Source organism: Populus trichocarpa, chromosome 15 (assembly GCF_000002775.5).
Source record: "Populus trichocarpa isolate Nisqually-1 chromosome 15, P.trichocarpa_v4.1, whole genome shotgun sequence".
Lineage (NCBI taxonomy): Eukaryota > Viridiplantae > Streptophyta > Magnoliopsida > Malpighiales > Salicaceae > Populus > Populus trichocarpa.
In genome coordinates, this window is record NC_037299.2 from 120,050 (window position 1) to 143,850 (window position 23,801).

General features: G+C 35.7%; 3 protein-coding genes and 1 long non-coding RNA gene across 4 annotated transcripts; 3 read left to right on the top strand and 1 right to left on the bottom strand.

Moving 5' to 3' along the window:
* Positions 1 to 376: 376 nt before the first annotated feature.
* LOC7464468 (NDR1/HIN1-like protein 26) lies at positions 377 to 1,471 on the top strand. The gene has a single exon (XM_024585892.2). It carries the CDS (start codon positions 530 to 532, stop codon positions 1,160 to 1,162), a length of 633 nt encoding a protein of 210 aa, XP_024441660.1. The 5' UTR covers positions 377 to 529; the 3' UTR covers positions 1,163 to 1,471.
* Positions 1,472 to 4,042: 2,571 nt separating this feature from the next.
* Positions 4,043 to 5,399, bottom strand: LOC7464470 (uncharacterized). The gene has a single exon (XM_002321911.4). It carries the CDS (start codon positions 5,149 to 5,151, stop codon positions 4,279 to 4,281), a length of 873 nt encoding a protein of 290 aa, XP_002321947.3. The 5' UTR covers positions 5,152 to 5,399; the 3' UTR covers positions 4,043 to 4,278.
* A 1,228-nt stretch (positions 5,400 to 6,627) lies between these two features.
* Positions 6,628 to 14,780, top strand: LOC112324341 (uncharacterized). The gene is made up of 3 exons (XR_002978145.1): positions 6,628 to 7,075; positions 7,173 to 7,345; positions 14,502 to 14,780. It is a non-coding gene; the product is annotated as an uncharacterized LOC112324341 (long non-coding RNA).
* A 1,483-nt stretch (positions 14,781 to 16,263) lies between these two features.
* LOC7464471 (protein TRANSPARENT TESTA GLABRA 1) lies at positions 16,264 to 17,724 on the top strand. Its single transcript, XM_024587039.2, has one exon. It carries the CDS (start codon positions 16,538 to 16,540, stop codon positions 17,558 to 17,560), a length of 1,023 nt encoding a protein of 340 aa, XP_024442807.2. The 5' UTR covers positions 16,264 to 16,537; the 3' UTR covers positions 17,561 to 17,724.
* Positions 17,725 to 23,801: the final 6,077 nt, after the last annotated feature.

The window sequence follows — 23,801 nt, forward strand, 5'->3', positions numbered from 1 at the left end:
GGATTAGTCGAGGTGCGCGCAAGCTGACCCGGACATCCACGTTAAACTAAAAAAAAAAAAAACAAATATAAAATAGCATGCACCTTTTGAATTTCTAATTTCATATAGGAAAGTACTATTGACTTCCAAGGTAATGAAAACCAAACAAGTCAGAATGCTTTTTTTCTGAAAAAGGGTAGCCTTGTCCCACTTCAATTTGGTCTTGGCTGTGCATTGTACATTATATGATCCGTTACATCCAGAGAAAGCAGGGAGCATGAGTTGAATGATCCAATGGTCGAGATGCATGCTTGACATATTAATGGAATTTATAACCATTGAGTTAAAGGTAAATTCAAGAAGCTTAGAAGTAAGTGTCTATTAGCAACTCCCATAATCGGGATAAGCACCTGTCAAAATAATTGCTGCTTTGTGTGTTTCCCAGTGCTCCTTTTATTAACCCCGTCATTTCTCCCTTCCTTAGCCCTGTAAACTTGCTGTTCTCCTCCTCTCTCCTTCCCTCTCTCTCTGCTTTGCCTCCCTGCTGCAAATGTCTCAAGTCTCCATAAAATCTCCAAAACACTGTGCTAAGCAAGGACTTAACTTCGACAAGCTCTACAAAAAGCTTTTCTTTGCCTTCTCAGGAATCTTTACCACTCTTCTCTTACTAATACTGATGATCTGGCTTATCCTGCGACCTGCCAAGCCTGAGTTCACTCTCAAAGAGGCTGATATCTACCAACTCAGCCTCTCTGGTCCTAACCTTCTCAACTCCTCTATCCAACTCACCCTACTTTCTAAGAACCCAAATCAAAAGGTCAGCATTTACTACGACGAGTTACAAGTTTATGCTGCCTACAAGGGTCAACAGATAACTGTTGACACCTTCGTTCCCCCATTCTACCAAGGACATCAGGATAGCAATCTATTAACAGCATCTTTGGTTGGAACTGGATTACCTGTGGCTCCATCCTTCAATTACGAAGTGGGGCGTGATCGAACTGCTGGAAAACTAGTTCTAAATCTAAAGGTGAATGGAAGAATCAGGTGGAAGGTCGGAACATGGGTTTCAGGGCCATACAGAATTAATGTTAATTGCCTTGCTGTTATGGCTCTTGGACCTACTCTCCCAACAGGACCTTTGAGTTCAAGGCAAGGGACTATATGTTCCACCACTGTCTGAATAAGATCCGCCAGGCAACAAACTAAGCTGCTTGTGAGTTACCTCGCACTACCTGCTAAGTAATTAAGTTCGAGTTCTAAATGTTTTTGCTTCTCCTAAGTGTTGTAAATTAATTATAGTACCTGATAAGACTAAAGTTAAGATGATAGTGTCACTGAAAGTTCGTGGATTATGCACTTTATCTTTCATCATTGCAACTTTGATGTCGCTTAGCATGTGATGGTTGAGAGTGAAAAAGCAGGATTCCAGAGATTCTTTTAAGATGGGTTTTTATGGATTGAAGAGAGTTTTGAGGGGTTCTTGTTTCAACTTTGCTTCTTTGCATGTCCTCTGAGCAGAAAGAAACGGCGAGAGAATGATAGAGATGAGAATCTGAGGAGAAAAGGAGATAAAAGGCGGGAAATTTACACTCTACCTTTGCTAAGAATGAAATATCCACGTCAATCCCTCAGCTTTAATACTCACAAGATAACATTATTCTAGCCACAATTACTGGGTCCCTATGGCCATTAGATTTCTGGAATCTTTTCTCAAATTCACTTTCTTTCCTCTGGATTTCAACCATACTCATGTTGTGGAATTGGATCTGTATGCTAATGAATATACTAAAGAACATACTAATTCCAGGTAATGGAATTTGCTGTCTCTGAAAGAGCTGAAAACACTATATTAATCAAACACATCTGACGCTACGAGTGAAGATTGAATTCAAGATACCGATATTTATTTCCCTTCTTATCCCAGCTATCCTCTCCCCACTCCCCACTCCCCTTGTCCATGTAAAACAAAAATCATTCAAACTATCCAAGGTAAAATTGTAAACCAAAGCTAAAATATGTTTTACACCAGAGGCCGAACTTTTGCATATAAAGACAGGAATATACTATTATAAATTCTTCCCTCATGGAAGGACAAGGGTTTAAAGGAAGCACATACAAATGCCACCAGCTTTAATATTGCAATTCTTTTTTCTTTTTTTTTTCTTTTTTTTTTCCATTTGGTACCTTTTATTGGCAAGGTCTGAATATCACTGCCAAATATAAGCCAACTATCAAACACTCAATGCCATTTTGTGACTAATAATTGATGTTGTGGTGAAAGAAAAATGTGATACAGACAAAGATAGCTCCACCGCTATTTTTCTTAGAAAATATAAAATTTAAAGAAACAAGAAACATTTATTGCCACAATTTTCAAAAGTGATCAACCTTTTCAAGATCTCAAAAGCTAGCTACTTTCAACCTCATATACGTTTCTGGTAATTAATAAACCTTGAGAACTTGCTTTAACCAGGTTAAATGCAGCACAAGCTCAGCTAAGGGGAAGAGAGGCAAACATGAAGCAAGCATTACTGTTAAATGCGGTTGATAAGCCTTTCAGCTCAAAATATGGCATCTATTCCAAATTAAAGCACTCTAGGACGACACCAAACAAACTTTCATATTCCTTTTTCTTTGAAAATCCTTCCAACCCATCAACATATTTAAAAACTCAGGTTCAAAAGCAACTTAAAATACCACCTCCACACCCCTCTATAGCCAAACCTTCAATTTTGTTCCTAATTCTCAAGCAGCAGCAGCACCACCACCACCACCACCACCACCAAACAGGTAAATCATCTCCACCAAAACCAGTTGAATAAAACAAAAATTACACTTCATCGTAGTTGGCAAAGAAATTCCATGGTTACTGTCCTACCATTTTGGGGTTCTCCACAGCATAAATTTACAATCAAAATGTGCGATTGAGGGAGGAAGAAATATGGAAGCGATATCCATGTGGAGAGATAGATAGAGGAGATGAAACAGATTGAGCTGGAGAGAGAGGACATGAGACACAGATACAGTATCTTGGGGTCAAATTTTCATAGATATATTCGAGTGGTATTTTTTCGAAACACAACTACTTTGCTAGTTGAACTCACTTGAAATTCGATTAACTGAATTTTATGGCGGAAGCTTTCCTTCCAAACAGACTAGAAAACTAGAGAATATCTGTACTTTTGTCTAAAATGGTAGGTCATAATCACCAGCAGGCTCCAATGTGTACAGCATACATTCCCTTCAATGAGTTAACAGCACATGCAGGTATGTCTGCTTGTGCCCCATGGGGGGGGGGGGGGGGGACCTAAACAGCAAAAAAGAGGTTTTCTACCAATACTCCATTTATTCAGATGACCTGAAAACAACTGAAAGTGTTTTCTTTACATAATGTTGTGCTTGGAAATCACTAAATTTTAGCTTTTATAAAGGCTCAGCTATAAAAAAAAATGAGCAAGCATGTGGAGTCACACTCACACGTGTATCATTCCTTTCCATATGTTTGTTCACTGAGAGAATCAGCTGTAAAAGGTATAGGGAAATCCCTTTGAAGAAGCAAATTCTCACAGTTTTAGGTGTTGAGGAGAGAAACACCATGCACGAAGCTGAGCTGGTTTTTTGTCAATGACACAGGAAGCTGTTATGATACAGCAATTGTTGCATTGGGGCATGCACATCCAACTCCACAGTACTCTTATGGACTGAACGCTCTCACCACAGGAAGGAGCAATTCCTAGCTATTAAAAGCTTGCTGTGTTAATTGGTTAGCCCTGCAACTACAATCCTAAACTAACACTACAGGGATTCTGCTCTAGGTCATTTGCGGCCAAAGTTAGACACTCAAAATTTCCATCCAGAACCCTGCCACCATCGCTCAATTACAAGCCTAAATCTTGCCATCATCACTCAAAAACAAAGAGCCTCAACTCATTCTATAATTGCAAAGCTATAATCACCAAAGGGTACATAACCAAAGGACTGCCAAAACTATAAGGTTCTGAAATTATAAATTGATAAGAAGAATGATTCTAATATTATCAATCTCAACGACATGAACCAATAAAAAAAGAATCATATCAATTCAAAATGAATCTTGTAATATCTGATATTCATATCAATCCCGTAAACTAAATAATAACAATACTTCATAAAAAACTAAGACTAGTATAATATTGCTATTCATCATCTCATTTGTCTCAAAACAACATGATCGACAATAAGAACCATTATCGGATCGTGTTCAAAAAATAACAAGCTGACCTCAATTGCCATTCAAAAACTAAAACTGATAATCCATCAAGAATGAACTGAATCAGAACTAACCCATTTCCAAAAATGCTTCTTAACAGACACAGCTTTCTCAGCAACCCTCTTCTCCTCCGAATCAGGATACTCTTCAGCCTCTTCAGTACAAAACTCTCCATCAGGCAATCCATTCACTTCTACATCCGCTGAATACAACACATACCGTGCCGGCAAGCCCGGATAAGACATTGAATTTCTCTCCTCAACTTTCTCTTTGTAAGAACCATTCACAATATTAATACTAACTTCATTACCATCCTTCAAGATTGAACCGAGTTCTTCATTTATAGCACGAAAGATTGCATCTTTAAAAGACTCGTTAGGCTTCATTTTCTCTGATAAAGGTCTGCACCTATTTCTAACACTGCCATCGGATAATTCTTGATGGGATTCAATCAAAGTTTGATTCTTGTTGATGATTTTAACAGTAACTACATTAACTGTGCGAATTGGAGGAGTAGAGTCAGCTAAAAAGGTCTCACCTTGAGAGATTTCGAGCCAGAGATTGTGGATATTTTTGGTGCCTGGTTTGATACCCCATGAGGCAAAGGAGTCCGATGGTAGGCGAGGTTTGAGCCAATCAGAGAGAGATTGTGGGGTAGAGAAATGGTGGCTGTTTTTCGTCTTTCTAGAGACAGACATGGAGGGAATTTTCAGGAATCTACGAGGGCTTGATGGGAAGGAGAGAAAAGGGAGTTTGGGGAAGTGGGGTTTGGGGAAGGAGGTTAAGGTGGTGGTGGAGGAGGAGGAGGAGAAGAGGAAGAGAATGGAGAGTGCTGTGAGGAAGAGGTCAGGGAAAGTGGTGGTGGGTTTGGGGGTTATGTGTATTTGGTGCGGTGGTGGCGGTGGAGGGGGTGCTGACATGACAATTATGATGCTTGTGTTGTGTTGTGGTGCGCAAGGTAATTAGCAGCGTTTAGTTTTTGTAAGAGATTGGGTTTTTGAGATTAGGTCCACTGCGAGAAGGGAGAAGGGAGAAGGGAGAAGGGAAGAGGAGTTTGTGTGTAAGAAATGGTGAGAAGCAGAGGATTGGATTTGAGCAGAGGGCTGCTTTGAGTTTCGGATCAGATAATATCCCTTTGTTGGCTTCTTGGTTGATGATGCCCTCTGGTGTCAATGGGTCCGCCACTTCATAGAAGGTTGTCAATTTTATTTTGATAGGTATTTTTTTAATTAAAATAAAATATTTTAATTTTAAAATGTTTTTACGACGTGCTGTTTTAAAGTTATCCTTTATATATATATTTTAAAAAAATATTTATTTCAAACTAAACGGAATGAAATTAACAACCTTCATAGTATTATCATAATTTTTTAAAATTTTTTTTATTTAAAAATATATTAAAATAATTTTTTTATTTTTAAAAATTTATTTTTAATTTTTTCATATTAACTCTCCAATAGAAATGTCTTCTAATTTATTTTTTATTTTAATTTTTACCTTCATTATTTAAATTATTATTTTTCATTTTAAATCCTGCTGTGTAATTGATTTTTTTTTTAATTTTCATTCTTCGGTATTTGATTTATTGGAGATTGACCTTCACAGTTTTTTCATATATAGTATTTTCAGTCTAATGATCCTGATCACATGTTCGAAAAGTTAACACAAGTTGTCATCTTTGTTTTTAGCTTATTTTATTTTTTAATTTCATCATTTAATATTTTTTAAAATTGCTTTATAGTTTTATTTAATTTTTTTATCGAGTTATTTCATTCTCATGACTTGAACCATAATTTATTTTTTATATTTTAATTAATATCCCTTATCTGTGAGTTTTTATTTTGTTTATTTAGAATTTTTTTAATAGAGTTTTTTTTAATTATGTATGTATTTATCTTTTAAAGATAGTATTTTGATTTATTTGTTTTTTATATATTTTACATAGATGAATTTTATTTTTTAAAAAAATATTTGTTTTTATATAATATTTATAATATATGCAGCCTTGCATAAATATTTTGTTTTTTTTTCATTTTATTCAATCAATTTTATATTTGTGTCTATTTTTATTATTGTTTTATTGAATAAAAAATTAATTTTAATAAATATATTCAATAAAAACAATTAGTTAAATGTTCTATACTGTGAGATTAAATATCTTGAATTTTTTAAAAAAAATTAAAGTTATTATTAATAATTTTATTTATTTATTTATAAAAATAGTTTTTAAATTATTTAATTAAATAACTGTAGAAACCTTTTAATTTATAATTTTTTATATGAGAAAACAAGTTGAAAAAAACCTATAGTTCTAATAAAAAAAAAAAAGAAAGATATCTCGCGGTAAAACGTCGACCAAATAGCTAGTAAGAGCATCCAAGGACTCCTCAGCTATAATAGCCAGCAGGTAGAAATTTTTGCAGAGCACTAAATAGCTCGCCATTTTAGATTTGTTAACATAACTAGCTGTATAGCGAGTGCTGTAGCTCTCTCCAATTTACAGCGCTAGACGAGAGGGAATGACGGGTAAGAGCATCCACGCTCATGCTACCCAAACTTAATCCTTAGCTGTAATAGCTGGTATGAGTGAAAAAAAAATAGCATTGTTACTCTCTATTTGGCTACCTATTCTTACACTATGAACAGTACTCGCTATACGTAGCGAGTATTGTAGCACTCCTCGATTGGTAGCGAGAAAGAAGGTGATCGCGGGAAAGGAAAGAGTGGAGGATGGGGTTGTGCTTCTAGTTTCTGTTTCGGTTGCTGCGCAGTCTATGGTGGTGGCTGAAATGTTTTGGTGTTGTGTGGGATGAGTTGGAGCTATTCGAGCTGGGTGATTTACATGTGATTTTGATTTTTTTTTCTTTGGATTCTTCAATTGTGTTTTTGACTTTTAAACTTTTAAAGATTTCCTTTTTAATTTCTGTTTTTACATTTGTAGATCTTGAAGCTGAACCACACATTCTAGATTTAAAGAGAGAGAGAGAGAGAGAGAGAGAGAGAAAGCGATTAGCAGCAGCAATGGAGGTGGAATTGAAAGAGATGCTTAACGATCTTGATTATTTGAAGAAATCACTGTCAAATCCTTCAAACCTTGCTTCTTCATTTCATAAGGTAATGGGATTGCATGAATTCTTTTCTCTACTCAAGTTAAATGTGTTTGGTAATATTGTTTTTTGAAGTTATATGAAAAATCATGTTTGTGCTCGTTATTTTGAAAAACTTGTGAAGGTGTTGGGTAATCGCCTGTTCCCTAGTGATTCTTTTGTACTGCTATATTTTTTGTTCCCCAGTAATTCATTCATCAATGTTTAACCAATCAATGTTTTATTTAGTTGGATATGTGATAAACTTAGTTTCTGAGTTTGTGAGTGTGCAAGTGAAAATATTTTTTTCTCATGTATGTTGCAAGCAATAGATTCGACGGGGATGTTTGCTAAAGAGGAAATGCAATTTGGGTGGTTGAATCTTCTGTCAAGCCTTTTGGTAGGCTTGACATTCTTGTAAATGCTGCAACCAGCAATTTTCTTATGATATGAACACTGGAGATGGCTAGGAGAGCCAACAAAAAGAGTTTAAGGAATGGCAATTTATTTCATTGTTTGGATGATGTTCACTCTGAACATGTTTTAAAGAAGATTTTATGTAAATAATAATCACTAATCATTTCAAAAAATAATAAAAAAATTCATGACTCTATTTTGAAGAGCATGAATGTGATATCATTTTTTAAATAGCTTTTTAGCAATTTTTTTAGCTAAATCTTAGGTAAAATGTAGAGAGCATGGTTCTTCTAGATGCTCTAAAAGGGTTGACAGTAGCATACCAGGGTTTCTTTTGATACAAGCGTTATTTCTAGGGAACCTACTGGAATAGAATCCAGTCTTTTGGCAAGTCTGTTACGTAAAGAGGGTGAGGTAGATAATAGTGAGAATAATGTGGGCAATGACAACTTTCATTCATCATACATTCATTATGTTTTTCAATCCCCTTCTCTGTTACAGCTATGCCATATATATATACAGCATTCCTTCTAGATTACTGGCTATAACTGATTCCCTTTATTCTGGCCTGAGAGCACACACAAGTCGTGTGCTTGAAGTCAGTAATTTGGAACAGTGCCAATTAAATGAAACGGAGCGTTTAACCATGACTATAACGACTATAATGACTTTTTAACAATTGAAATCTACCCGCCTTTCCTTGGCTTAAGTTGTGCATGTAACAGCTATTCCCTCTTCAAAAACGACCTTGTCCTCAAGGGAGAATTCTGGAAACCGACATCTAATGTCATCAGCAAACTCCCATGTAGCATCAGACGGGGCAAGACCCTTCCAGTTGAGTAAAACTTGTGTAGTGGCCTGGTTACCCCTTTTTACCATCCTGCGATCTAAGACTGCCTGTGGAATGATCGTGGGAGATGAAGGAGTAATAGGCAATGTGGACTGCACTATCTTGTTCCCTATGTGTTTCTTCAACTGTGACACATGAAAAACTGGGTGGATAGAAGCCGTGGGTGGTAACGGCAGCTTGTAGGCTACAGTACCAATCTTTTTTAAAACTGAATAAGGTCTATAGAATTTCGAAGCAAGTTTTTGAGAACTTCTGCGTGCTATGGATTTCTGACGATAGGGCTGTAGCTTGAGGTAGACTAAGTCCCCCGGAATAAACTATCTGTCACTGCGTTTGCGATTGGCAAGTTGTACCATTTAATGCTGAGCCTTGAGTAAGTTGTCTTTGATTTGCGCAAGCATCTCTTCCCTCTGTGTGAGCAGTTGATCGACAGCCTCCACTGTGGAATCTTTAGGAAAGTAGGGGATGTGTAGAGGAGGAGGAAAACCATATAAGATCTCGTAAGGAGTAGACTTAGTGGCTGTGTGGTAATTGGTGTTATACCACCATTCAGCAAGAGGCACCCACTTGGACCATTGATGAGGACTGCCACCAGACATGCAGCGTAAGTAATGCTCTAAGCACCTGTTCACCACTTCTGTTTGACCATCAGATTGTGGGTGGTAAGCTGTAGAGTGATGTAGATTTACTCCCTGGTGTTGGAATAATTGCTGCCAAAAATGACTTAAGAAAACCGGATCCCTGTCACTGACAATTGTAGCTGGGAGGCCATGCAGCTTATAAACATTGTCCATAAAAACTCTGGCTACTGAAGAAGCTGAATATGGATGAATAAGGGCCATAAAATGTGCGTATTTGCTGAATCTGTCCACAACCACAAAAATGACTTCCTTACCTTCTGATTTAGGAAGGCCCCCAATGAAATCCATGCTGATATCAGTAAATAGAGCAAGAGGAATAGGTAAAGGCTGCAGTAGCCCTGGTGTTAGCACATTCTCATGTTTATTTTGTTGACAGATACTGCATTCCCTCACAAATTGCCTAATATGTTTCTGTTGCTTCTTCCAGTAGAACAAACTGCCTACTTTTTGAGCTGTGACCACCACCCCTGAGTGGCCTCCTGAAGCTGTGTCATGGTATAAGGCGATCAACTTGTTATGCAGTGCAGGATTGTGGCCTACCACAATTTTGCCCTTCCGGTTCAAGTGATTGTTGACCCACGTATAGTGAGGATGGGAACTTGGGTCATGCAACAAATCACGTATAATGTGCTTGAGGCTAACATCCGATGCCCAGGTCATTTTGATTTCGTCCATGATAGGAGTGGAAATGGAAGTCATGATCATGGTGCTTAATTGTCCGCTAGGGATCCTTGATAATGCGTCTATAGCTACATTATCCTTTCCTTTGTGATACTCAATCTCATAATCAAACCCAAGTAATTTAGTAAGCCAGAGGTGTTGAGAAGGATACGTTACCTTTTGATCCAGCAAATGCTTAAGGCTAACGTGATCAGTCCTTATGCGAAAATGTCTTCCCCAAAGGTAATGTTTCCATTTAGCCACGGCCTGTAGAATTGCAAACATCTCCCTCTCATAAGCAGATAGAGCTTGTTGCCTAGGACCAAGAGCCTTACTGAGAAAAGCTATAGGATGTCCTTCCTGCATTAGCACAGCCCCCACACCAGTGCCTGATGCGTCAGTTTCAATAACAAACAGCTTGGTCATGTCGGGTAAGGCCAAAACTGGAAGATTTGTCATGGCTTGTTTTAAATGTTCAAAAGCAATTGTAGCCTCTTCATTCCACTTGTAAGAATCCTTCTTGAGGAGCTGAGTTAGAGGTTTACAGATGGCCCCATAGCCTTTGAAAAACCGTTTATAATAACCTGTGAGTCCTAGAAAACCTCTCAGCTGTTTGATGTTTCTAGGAAATGGCCAATTGACAATGGCTTGGATCTTGAGTGGATCGGTGGCTACCCCAGACTTGGTGATCACGTGGCCCAGATACTCCACTTGAGAGCTGCCAAAAACACACTTACTTCTCTTAGCAAGGAGACTCTGACTTCTGAGTATCTCGAATACAATCTGCAACTGTTCCACATGTTTTTCCAAGGTAGGGTTGTACACCAAAATGTCGTCAAAGAAGACGAGAATGAATTTTCGTAAATGTCTTCGGAAGATGTCGTTCATCAAGCTCTGAAAGGTAGCTGGTGCATTGGTTAAGCCAAATGGCATGACCAAAAACTCATAATGGCCATTATAGGTTCTGAAAGCTGTCTTGTGTATGTCTCCAGCACGCATCCTTATTTGGTGATAACCAGCCGGTAGATCAACCTTAGAGAATACAGTAGCCCTGCCTAGTTCTTCCAACAATTCTTCTACAATTGGAATAGGGAACTTGTCTTTAATTGTCATTTTATTAAGAGCCCTGTAATCCACACACAATCGCCAAGTGTCGTCCTTCTTCTTTACCAAAACCACTGGTGGAGCAAAAGGGCTGGTGCTCTGTTGTATAATGCCAGAATCCAGCATTTCAGTTACTATTTTTTCCACTGTATCTTTTTGTAAACCAGCATGACGATAAGGCCGGAGGTTGACTGGTTGGGATCCTTCTTTGAGAGGAATAACATGGTCATGTGTTCTCAGAGGAGGAAGTCCTGTTGGCTCTTTGAAAATATCCTGGTAAGAATGTAACAATTCATCTATAGTTGAATCACTCCCAAGACTAGGTTGAAGGGTCGCTGTCATTGAGCTGATGAAATGATCACTGTCTCCCACTACCCTGAGATTGCATAGATTGACCTCCACGAGCTGATTTGGATTGTTTATCAGGCTATTGAATTGTTCAAAGCCAATAGTCTGGAGCTTAACTGGAATGTCCCCTCGCAGCAATATCTCGTGCCCTTGCCATACAAAAGACATCCATAATTCATTGTAATTGGACAAAATGTTACCTAGTGTAGCCAACCATTGTACTCCAAGCACCATGTCACAATTGTTGAGTTCCACGACAAATACATCTGTAGAGAACTGGACTCCTTGCATTTTCCAGAGAAAATTCTTGCACACATGGGTGCAAGTCATCTGGCCACCATTTGCTGCTTCTACTGCTAATGGCCGAATTGAAGTGAGAGTGCAGCTCAATCTCTTTGCCACCTGAGTGTTGATAAAATTGTGTGTGCTTCTAGAGTCGATCATGATAAAGAGTGGAGACTTGCCAACCTTACCAGTCACCCTTAGGGTCTGAAAACCTGAAGTGCCCTCTAAGGCATTGATGGATATTTGGGGTGTGAAGGTGTTAGGATCAATCTCACTGCCTTCTTGGACCTCTTCTTCTGCAACATCCTCATCGTCCAAAATACATAGGGAATACACCTTTTTATTTCTGCATCGATGGCCGGGTATGAATTTCTCATCACACCAAAAACACAATCCCTTCGCCCTCCTCTCATCCAGCTCTTTATTTCTCAGGGTCTTTGTAGGTCGGTAAGGTGTGTTTGGAGATTTCTGGTGGTAGGGGATCGATTTTTCAGTGTTATTAGTGTGGTAGAGAGTGGTTTTAGTGTTGTTTTGGGCAGTGAAAGGCTTCGATGGATTAACACCAGTAGTGTGATATGTGTTCTTTGAATAAGAAGGATGAGGTTGTCTGTGGCTAATGGTGTTCTCTTGTAGCCTAGCTAGATTGTAAGCTTGGTATAAGGTCTTGGGTTCAAACATTTTGACCATATTCTTAATCTCAACTTCTAACCCCCCAAGAAAAAAAACCAACGCCTGTCTCTCTATCATCTCTGCCCTATTCCACAGAATATCAAATTCCTGTATATAAGTTTCTAAATCAGCCTTTTGCTTAAGATCTTTTAGTTCCTCTAGAGGGTCTTTTTGGCCTCCAAAACGATAGCATAATGCCTCAATGTACTCACTCCACAGGACCTCAGGATGGTGCCTAACAAAATTCTGATGCCAATACAAGGCTCTGTCATCCATGTAATAGGATGTTTGTTTGAGTTTTTCAAAATCATTCATTTTTGTGATTTCAAAGTACTGGTTACACCTGAATAGCCACTGATAGACATTGTCTCCATTGAAACTAGGAAAATCATGTCTAGGTTTGTATACCTGTTGAGGATGTTGATCTGCTTCTCTGGTCCAATTGTTCCTGGTGGCTCCATTGGAACAACCTGGCTGCTCACGGTTAGCAAATGGTTCACCTCTTCCCAAGCTCAGCTTCTGCAGAAAAGAGCTTTGCTGGAATGTCAAGCCGCTGATCAAGTCTTTGATCTCCCCAAACTTAACCTCATGGCTCTCCATTTTCTGGCCATACACTTCCAATAACTTGGTTACTTGCTCATATTTGGCTGCATGCTCCTTGTTGGCAGACTCAAGCGTCTCCTCCAAGCGCCTTAGATCCTGTGTTCTGGTGTCTGGAGGCATGGCTGGTGTCTAAGGTTCGCAAGCTCTGATACCAGTTGATACAAGTGTTATTTCTAGGGAACCTACTGGAATAGAATCCAGTCTTTTGGCAAGTCTGTTACGTAAAGAGGGTGAGGTAGATAATAGTGAGAATAATGTGGGCAATGGCAACTTTCATTCATCATGCATTCATTAAGTTTTTCAATCCCCTTCTCTGTTACAGCTGTGCCATATATATACACAGCATTCCTTCTAGATTACTGGCTATAATTGATTCCCTTTATTCTAGCCTGAGAGCACACACAAGTCGTGTGCTTGAAGTCAGTAATTTGGAACAGTGCCAATTAAATGAAACGGAGCGTTTAACCATGACTATAATGACTATAACGACTTTTTAACAATTGAAATCTACCCGCCTTTCCTTGACTTAAGTTGTGCATGTAACATCTTTCTTGATTTGAGCCCCCCTCCTCATTTCTCCTCTTCCCTACTTCGTTCTTTGTTGGCTTAGAAGGCACCACAAATAGATCTAGATGGTTGGCACAGATCCATCTCTCTCTATGTTTTCTCGAAGAAAAGATGGTGTGAATTGATTTTGAGAGAGAGACTCTTCAAAAGTCCAAGGTGTCGAAGTTCAATTCTTTCTCTCAAAACTAGATTGTGTTCAAGGTTGTTGTATATGAACAGACAAAAAGGGTTTTTAGGAGCTAGATTTGGTTATGGGGAAATGGGTAGAAGAACATATTTATTTTGGGTTCATTTCTATAATCCTGTGAAAAAACCGGGGATTGAAATTTTCAGATACCATCCCGCAATAATCAATTATTATGATCTTGAATTGAATTACAAAGAGAAACGTGCAATTCTTGCTCTGATGTGTGAACTGTGCTGTTGTTCTATACAAGGAAATATATGTAATCCTTGTTGTTTATCGGTGTCTTAATTTAAGTCTGAATTACAAAGCTTGAGCAAATATTAGGGCGTGGGTGTTCCTCTTAGAGTGCGTTTCTTCTAATGTAAATCTTTAGAGGTCAGCCCTGTTTCCTATAATGTTCATTGGTTGCTCAAGCTATCTGTTTTCAAGCCGTGATTTTACTAAAAGCACAGCTGATTTAGTAGAACTGGAAAGACAGTTTTCCTGAGCCTATGCTGTGAGGCAACGAATTATGAAACTTTTTCATCTGGTGCCTACCCAGGCACAAAAATTTCCAACGTAGAAATGTGGTTAACACTTTTTGAATCTTTGAAATTGATGATTGGCTTTTGAATGCTTTAATGGGACATTGATGTACAGTCTTAATTTTGTGTGAGATCTTAATATATACGAGGCAATATGTCCCAATTTCTCTTTTTTTTTGTGATTGCTCTGAAGAATGTGAATGTCGCCCTTTTATAAGTGGCAATGGCTTGTTTCCTTGTTTGTGTAATCCATGAAGGGTAAGTAATTTTTTTGCAACTTGTGTTTTCTATATAAAACAATTCCTTCTTTTTTTTTTCCCTGCAAACAGCTTGGTCTCGAACTTTTGTTTAGAACATAGGAAAAGTGAGGCATAAACTGCGATGCTGGGCTGTGCTTTGTCAGAGTGGATGAATCACTGTATTATATAGGAGAGAAAGTATAACATATGCCTATTCACGAATCATGAGCTGCCTGCTGCAAAGAACTTTTGTTTATTTCCTTGTGGTGATGGAATTGTTTTTACAAAAGTTTAGCATGTTGGATCTATTCCATGAGCAAGATAATATCCTTTCATATATAGTTATGTCTATTTGATGAATAGTGAACACATAGAATGCATCTTTTTGCTACTTCAGAAAAGATAAGAGAATGTTGTTGTGAGATCCAATCCAAAGGAAGCATGCCATATCTTAAGATCACATGAAGCCCCGACTTGTAGAATAACTGTTGGATCATGGACATGACTTGAATACATACACGATGCTGTACATTCTTCCATTTCCAATGCATGCAATCAATGCTGCCCAGCATGGAGCTATATCATTTCTGTTTGGTGACCTCATGTACTCCTACTTAAAATATTGCAGTGACTGCCTTCACAAAATGCTCAAGACTTTTTACTGAGGTGCTTTCGGTGATCTACAAATATTCATTCGTAAAATCTGCAGAGGCTTCACGCTCAAGGATTCTCATTGATGCTACAATCTTCTGAAAGGATGATAATTTGAGAAATTCACAAGCATCCCTTCTTTGAACAAAGTATGGATCATATGCTTTTACCGCATATTTAATACGAAAAAAAAAGTGGACGACTCATCCGAAATCTTCTTCGAAAGAAATGTGGAGGATGTAAAGGAGCTTTAACAAAATAGTGATATTCAAGCGTTATATGACCTTCAAGTCTCTTGCGAGGATTGGAAGGACCACGTTGTCGTGAGTGACAATCATCTCTCACTAGCTTGTTGCTCGTTGCTGTAAATAATTCTAAATCAAGAAAAAACATTCCAAGTAAGAAATTCTTAAAAGCCATACAGATTGGATGAACAAAAAAAATATATAAAAAATATAGTTGGGATGGACAAAGTGAGAGAAATGATGAATGAAAATAAAAGTTTAAGTGGGTTTTTTTTATAGGTGAAAATATAGCCGTTGTTAAGAACATGATCGTTGAAAAAATATAGTTATTAAAATACAAGTCGTTAAGAATATTAGAATATAGTACTTGAATTATAAGAATAATAATTATTAATTGATTTAAATAATAATAATAAAATATTCATGATTTTTTATTTAAAAAAATATAAATATGATAATATTTTTTATTTTAAAATATTCATAATATTTCAAAAATAATAATAGTTATTTTAGCTAAAATTTAGAGAGGAAGAGCATTTCCAATGCAAAATACTATTTTGAAAAGTTAAATTGATAAAATAGCATTTTGAATAGTATAAATATAGTTTTTTTTATCATATCTATTTCAATGGAAAAAAGTCATTTAAAGAGCCATTTATATTGGAGTAGAAGAAACAAGTGTTTTATTATTTCTTAATAAGTTTGATGTTATTTTTTTTCTACATGACTACATTTAATTGGTTTATTTTTTTAGTGGCTCTACTTTGTTGGTTTTGATTCTTTGAAAAGATATATAAAAATAGTATTTATGGAAGAGGAAAAACATTTTAGCATTTTATTTGATTTTTTTTTAGAATATGTAAAATAAATAAAAAAAATTAAAATATTAATTTTTTTATTTTTAACTATTCATTTAGCTTTTTCATTGGAGATGGTACAAGGGTGTGGATGCTATGTGGCAGAAAGCTTCGCAGTAGCCCAGCCACCAGATTATCTAACTAACTAACAAGTTAGGTAGAAAGCCACGTGATCCATCCCTCTCCTACGTAAGCTTGCTCCGAAATTCGGTTCGGTTGAAGGAGTCTGAACTGTTGAATTTTCACCTTCTCCCCCACGCTCCTTGAAAATTCACAAATCCCATCTTCAAAACCAGGAGAAACCCAATACCCTGTTGACCCCAACGCCATAACACCCCAAGAAAACACAGAGATCCAATCTCTTGCATGAACGATGGAGAGCTCAACCCAAGAATCCCACCTAAGATCGGAAAACACCGTAACCTATGAATCTCCATACCCTCTCTATGCCATGGCAATCTCTTCGACCCCATCTCGCACAAACCAATACCAACGCATTGCCTTGGGCAGCTTCACTGAAGACTACAACAACCGCATAGACATTGTCTCTTTTGACCCTGAAACCCTCTCTGTCAAAACCCATCAAAATCTCTCTCTTGAACACCCTTATCCACCCACCAAGCTCATGTTCAGCCCTTCCTCTCTTCACAAGTCCAATGACCTTTTAGCCTCTTCTGGTGACTATCTTCGCTTATGGGAAGTTAGAGACTCTGCTTCTATTGAGCCTGTTTTTGTGCTTAACAATAGTAAGACAGGTGAGTTTTGTGCTCCTTTAACTTCTTTTGATTGGAATGATATTGAACCTAAAAGAATTGGTACTTGTAGTGTTGATACAACCTGTACGATTTGGGATATTGAAAAGGGTGCTGTTGAAACACAACTTATAGCTCATGATAAGGAAGTTTATGATATTGCTTGGGGTGAAGCAAGGGTTTTTGCTTCAGTTTCAGCTGATGGGTCAGTTAGGATTTTTGATTTAAGAGATAAGGAACATTCTACTATTATATATGAGAGTCCTAGACCTGATACACCCTTGTTGAGATTGGCTTGGAACAAGCAGGATTTGAGGTATATGGCCACCACGTTGATGGATAGCAATAAAGTTGTGATCTTGGATATTAGGTCCCCAACAATACCTGTTGCGGAGTTGGAGAGGCATCGTTCGAGTGTGAATGCTATTGCTTGGGCTCCGCAGAGTTGTTGTCATATTTGTTCTGCTGGTGATGATTCACAGGCTCTTATTTGGGAGTTGCCTACTGTGGCTGGACCTAATGGGATTGATCCAATGTCCATGTGCTCTGCTGCTTCTGAAATTAACCAGCTTCAATGGTCTGCTGCACTGCCTGATTGGATTGCTATCGCGTTTTCAAATAAAATGCAGCTTTTAAAAGTTTGAGGTGAATCAATATCAATATTCGTTTTTATTTTATCTTTGATGCTAATTTTCTTGTATTATCTTCAATGTTAAATTGTAGTGTTATGGAAACTTGAGCGTGGTTCTAGTTAACAATTGAATTGCTCCTTACAAAACTACAAAGTACCCTCTTTTATGCCTGTCTACCATTTTAGTTCATGCATGCTGTTTCACAGTTTGGTAGAATTGTAATTTACCCTGTCCATGCTGTTCAGAGTTGGATGTGCAAATTTTGCATCTTTCGGTACTTGCCCCCCCTAGCTTCTCTCAGATTCGAGGCTACTTTCAGGTTCTTAGTTTTCAGTTCGTGTTGGGTTTTAGGCATTTTGCACAACTCCAGGACTTTCATTCTCAAATGTTTGCTCGGTTGTCCATGTTCCCTTTGCTCTATAGCCTCACCTGCAATTTTCCCCTGACATTGTTGTTGAATGGCTTGGTCATGATCCAGTATCTGGTTGGGTAATATTTATGGCCATAATGCATGCACCTCCTTCAACAAAAGTCACCCTTTCAAGTCTGGTTCTTCCTTTAGTTTTGGAGACAGATTGATTGCTAGTGATGAAGGATGAGCAGGGGTGGCTCCTGAATGGCCTTCCCATGTTTGTGTCAAATCAGATTCCCATTTATTTTGTAACGGATAAATTCAAGCAGATTTTAATTTCTTTGTGGTTCATTATGGAGAGTTTTAAACATCAATGATTCCCTTCTTCAATCAGGTCAGGTTCATGGACCTATGTTCCTTATTACGCTGATGCAAAGCTTATTGTTGTGTTCTGGGTTTTGTGGTTTATAACAATTACATAGGCACCTGGTTTTTAGCACTTCGTTCGTACTTCTCCAATCACTCAAAACTGTTTCATCTCATGGAAAATTCGGCAACTGTTATCATAGAAAGTAGGGGTGAAATGTTATATCACTGTAAAGGTTACCTTTGGCTGCTCTGCTAACTTTCCTCCCTAGATGTTAAGGATTTTCTGTTCCCACTTGAAAGAGCATAGCATACCATAATTTTGATTTCAATACTGAGGATCAGTGAAAGTCTGATTTATCGAAAACTTCCACGGCAGTGATCATTCATTGATGCACTTCAGTTTCTTTACGAGGATGAATCTATAACAGAATTTGAAGTCGATGCGTGTAACTCCTAGCGTTGTAGTTTCTGCTGCCAGTTGTGATCCAGTTTTGATTCAAGTGTGTAACTGGAGATTGAAAATGGTTATTTCAAGCGTAGTGGTGGGAACTTTTTCCAGTAGAAAAGGGCTTTGTGTGGTCATGCAATTCCAGTTGACTGGATTCATTACCTGATGGGTTCCCTTTTAAATGGTGAGAAACATGCTGGATAGCATACAGGAGTGGAGGAGACTTCCAGTGCTCAAATGACTATGGAGAGGGATTAAATCCTGCAATGCAGCACGCCATTATATGCAGCAAGTCTTGCCTTGTGATGTCACAACAAGCCCAAGTCCAGATGGTAAGCCACATAAGAGTTTGAGCATATTTAAGAATATGGTATGAATTTCTTTTAAAGTGTTTTTTATTTAAAAATATATTAAAATAATATTTTTTTATTTTTTAAAAATTATTTTTGATATTAGTGCATTAAAATGATCTAAAAACATCAAAAAATATTAATTTAAAATAAATAAATAAAATTAATTTTTTTAAAAATTACTTTTAAAACATAAAAATATACAAGAATTTAATCTACTGTGAAAAAAAAACCCTTTCCTAACTGAAAAACGTATCGACAATATCTTGCCTTACGTCTAGCCCAACAATTGGAGGATTGAAAAAAGAAAAAGGCCAATTCACTTTGTGGCAATAATCAATAATATCTTTGCAGTGGCGGTCAAAGTAATTCCCTGCAATAATCAATAATCATCTTGTCTCTGTTTTTGATTTGTTTTGTTAAATTTATATTCTTTAATTTTTTTAATATCTTTTAATTAAATTAAACTTAGTGATTTTCATCATTCAATATTTAATTTATGGATGTTGAGTTTTTTAGTTTAGTTCAGGTCTATAATTTAATAGATTACGAGTTTGAAAGATTAACTCGGATTTACAAAGTTCACCCGAGCTTGCTTGGTTTTTTCTTGTTTTTTTTCTTTTTTTTTTTCAGCTTTTTTTCGGTTTCATCCACCAACATTCTATTATTTTTATCTATTAACTCTCTAAGTAATTTTTCTGTGGTTTTGAAAGTAATAAGGGTTAACTCGAAATTTTTTTCCCATCTTTGTTGAATCTAACTTTTTTAAAAAGAATTTTATTTTTTAAATAAATTAAATTAATTATATGAGAGTAAACATGAGATGCGTGATTTACGATGTTTTGTTTTTATTTTCTTTTTAGGTACTGCTATGATAATATGTGTGATTTTTTTCAGTTATCAAAATGTTAGATTTTTCTAATATTTTTTAAAACATTAATAACACATGAACATATTTTTTTACATTAAAAAAAAAAAAAAAACTTGACTTTCAGTGTAACACGAACCATTTGCATAGCGCTAGTAGGATATATTTCTAGATGCCGATTCTGATTAAGACATCCAAGTTCCGTGAATGCTTTTTGGTCACGAAGTTTTCCTTTTATATGCCATGTTCTGGCAAAATTATATATATATATATATGGTAGAGATTGATTGATTTCAAGTTGGACGAGGGTGACAACAGAGATGAATAGAAGACACGTAATAAATCAGCTTTCTATAATTGTTGTGGAAAATGACCAGATGCTTGATAGAGTTTCAGATTATGATATAATGTTATATTATTATTATTATTATTATTATATGATTGGGATCGAGCATCGGTGAGGTTACGGTTGCATCCACGTTTCTAAATAAAAAATATTATTTGATATTTTAGTTTGGAAACGCGAGTACAACCACCGTAATTAGTTGCACTAGAACCTTAATCGATTAAGTTAATGGAAGGAAAGAAAGGGACATTAGTGATATAAATTAATTTTTGATAACCATAAGATAGACAGTGATTGTTAACTAGGTGGCATGGCCATGAGAAATGAAGAAAAGTCACATGGAGCAGTGCACCACCACATTTTCATGGCAGATATATAGGGAGGAGAGGGGGACCTTCTAAAAGGTAAGAGGCAGGCAGATCATTTCTGTCAATATATTTTTCAAACACTAGCTAGCTGGTGGCGCTTTGGTCTTTTTTCTTTTTCTTTGTTTTTTATTTCCTCTCTACGGACTTACCAAAGCTTGTGTCATGGAGATGAGGTCATGTGCTTGCCTCCATGATGATGCAATAAATCTTTGATCACATGCTTGGCTTTAATTTAACCACAATTAATGGGGTGGTTGAATTTAATCTTGAGAGGTGTAGTTCAACTGGTCAGATCCTGAGTTTGCTCTTTAGAGGTTACCAATTCCAGTTTCATAAATTTCAAGGTCACTGGAGGTTTATATGGTCGTTAACTTCAGGGTCCGTGGGCCGTGAGATTAATCAAGATATATACAAGCTGACTCGGAACACCATGTTAATTTAAAAAAAAATTGCACATTGATTCATGGAATTTCTTAATAATTAATTGAGTTGTCGCTTCCAAGAAACATTACAAGGCAACCAAGATGGTGGAGTGATTCCGTGTTTAAGTCAATTAATGCTTCAATCATATATATTCAAGTAAAGAAAGACTTGATGCATTCTTCGTTGATTGTATATATACCCGTATTTAGATTAATAAATTTATTTTAGGGTTCCTAGAATTAATTGAAATACATATAAATTAATTTAAATATTATATTAATAAAAAAAATAATTAATAGTGCAAATTCCGAGTTGAAGGAACACTTTGAAGCTTTGGATGGTCTCCACTCAATAGAGAGAGATGTTAATTATAGGCGGCTTGAACTTGGGGGTGAAGTTTTTGGACAACGAACGGTATAAAATATATAATTTGCAATAGAGTTCGATTCCAAGTAGATTATTCCTTGAAAATCTTGGATTTTCACGTGTTTCAGCATATGTGAGCACATTCACCAATGAAGCATGAACATGGGTGCAAGATATGAACACCATACGATGCAATATAATGATATAATTAAAGGCTTATAAAATCTTAGTATATGAGGATACGTTGTTCTTCTTCCAAGTATATTATATATTATACATTGTCTGTCTTAAAATAACTAGAAATAACACTTCAACTATCAATATAACTAATGATAATACAAAGAAACAGGTAAACTGTTAAAATAATTCAAATCAAATAGAAAAAAAAAAGCTAAAATTCTCAATAATCTTTTTATTATGAGTGCTTAGAGTTAACTTGAATACAAAGAAATTATATATAGATTAAACTGAAAATATTATTCTACATTTAATAAATAAAACTAAATAAATAAATATTATTTAACTTAAACATCATGATATATATATATATATATATGCGCTTAACAATTAAATAAATTTGGATTTGTAATTAAAAACCAAATCATCTCAATAATTATTATGATTATGTATCAATGACACTGGATCGATGATATTTATTTTCTTCCCTTTTAAATCAAGTTATTATTACTTATCTCCCTTTTCATTTTTTTTAAATTTATGATAAAATAATATAGTTTTTTTTTAATTTATAAATAACAATATCATATTTTTATAATGAAAATTAAAAAAAAAAATCAAAACACTTCATTTTCATTTCTTAAATATCTCTCGTCTAATAAAAACATTATTATTTATCATTACTGTACTGATAAACATTATTGAAAAATAACAATTAAAAAAGCTTTATTTAGTTCAACATTTAATAGTATCTCAACTTTTATATATATATATATATATATATATATATATATATATATATAAAAGAAAAATTATATTTGAACCAATTTTTGTTTCTTCTTAAATACCAATTAATTTAAGCTTAAAAAGCATCATATATATCCAAATTCGAACCGTGTCCTTAAAAAATGGAAGAAAAGGCGTAAGAAATAAAAGTTCAACCGAAGATAATTAGATGTCGCCTAATTAAAAAGATGGCCCGGACACCCCACGTAAATAAAAAAAAAAAAAAGATGGGTTGGAATGGATGCCATAAGTGAAGGAACGACCGCCACAGTGCCGCCATGTCTCTTTATTATTGGAATGGAAGTGTGAACTGAAAGAGAAAAGGTTTCACAATTGGCGGCGCTTCCCTCACCACCGTCAACAAATATTTGATTAACCAACAGTCATAACCACTAATAAATAGAATGAGAGGCAACATTCCATTAACCAACATTTTGAACCAAAGTACTCAAGTAGAAAGGGACTTGGCCTTGATTCGCCTATTTGAATCTTTTAAATATGTTTTTTTTTCTTCTTAACATGCCTTTGAGATTATTAATTGTGGTCGTATAGGTTATGGCGGTTTAATTAAGGATGTGTTTAGTAATACGGTTCAACTTATTTTTTTGAAGTGCTTTTTATATGTGTTTTTTCTGATGGTTTTGATGTAAAGAATTAAAAATAAATAAATTATTTTAATATATTTTCAATTGAAAAACACTTTTAAAAAATACCGCATCACTGAACACACACTAAATATTAGGTAATATATATTGTCAAATTAGTTTTATGTTAAGTAAGCTCTTAATTTTTATCTTTATAAATAATTTTCAAAACATTTGTTTTTTAGAATTTTAACCTACATCTCTTCTATCAGTTGTTAAAAAGATTAAAACGAATTGTTAAATGCCTTAAAGGCCAGAGAAAGGATGTCTATTAAATGAAAATAAATAAATAAATAAATAAAAGCATTATAGACATCAATAATATATATAGTAATGTTATAAAATTTATAATTATTTATTAAAATTTCTTAGACTTCATAACTCTTGGTTTTAATCTTTTGATTTTCCATGACAATTAGATTTCTAGTGTCTTTTAATGTTCTCATTTCTTCTCCTATAAATAAACTACTTCTCTTGTATTCTAAGAATTGAAAAATATATATAAGAAAATGTATGGAATTCTCTTTTAAGTTTTCTTTTGAATATGCATTTACGTACTTGTTCTTTATTTTTTTTAACACATTATCAGCACGGACACTGTACTTAATTTATATTGAAATCTTGGCATGCATGAACTCTTATGTTACGTGGCTTGTATCAATTCAATATTTCTTCTTTTCAATATTGTTTATACTTTATGGAATATATTTGGTTCTGTAACTTATTTTAATAACTTTTCTTTTCTTTTTATTCATC

Coding starts and splice junctions, on each gene's coding strand:
- LOC7464468 (XM_024585892.2), top strand. CDS start 530: ATGTCTCAAGTCTCCATAAAATCTCCAAAACACTGTGCTAAGCAAGGA.
- LOC7464470 (XM_002321911.4), bottom strand. CDS start 5,151: ATGTCAGCACCCCCTCCACCGCCACCACCGCACCAAATACACATAACC.
- LOC7464471 (XM_024587039.2), top strand. CDS start 16,538: ATGGAGAGCTCAACCCAAGAATCCCACCTAAGATCGGAAAACACCGTA.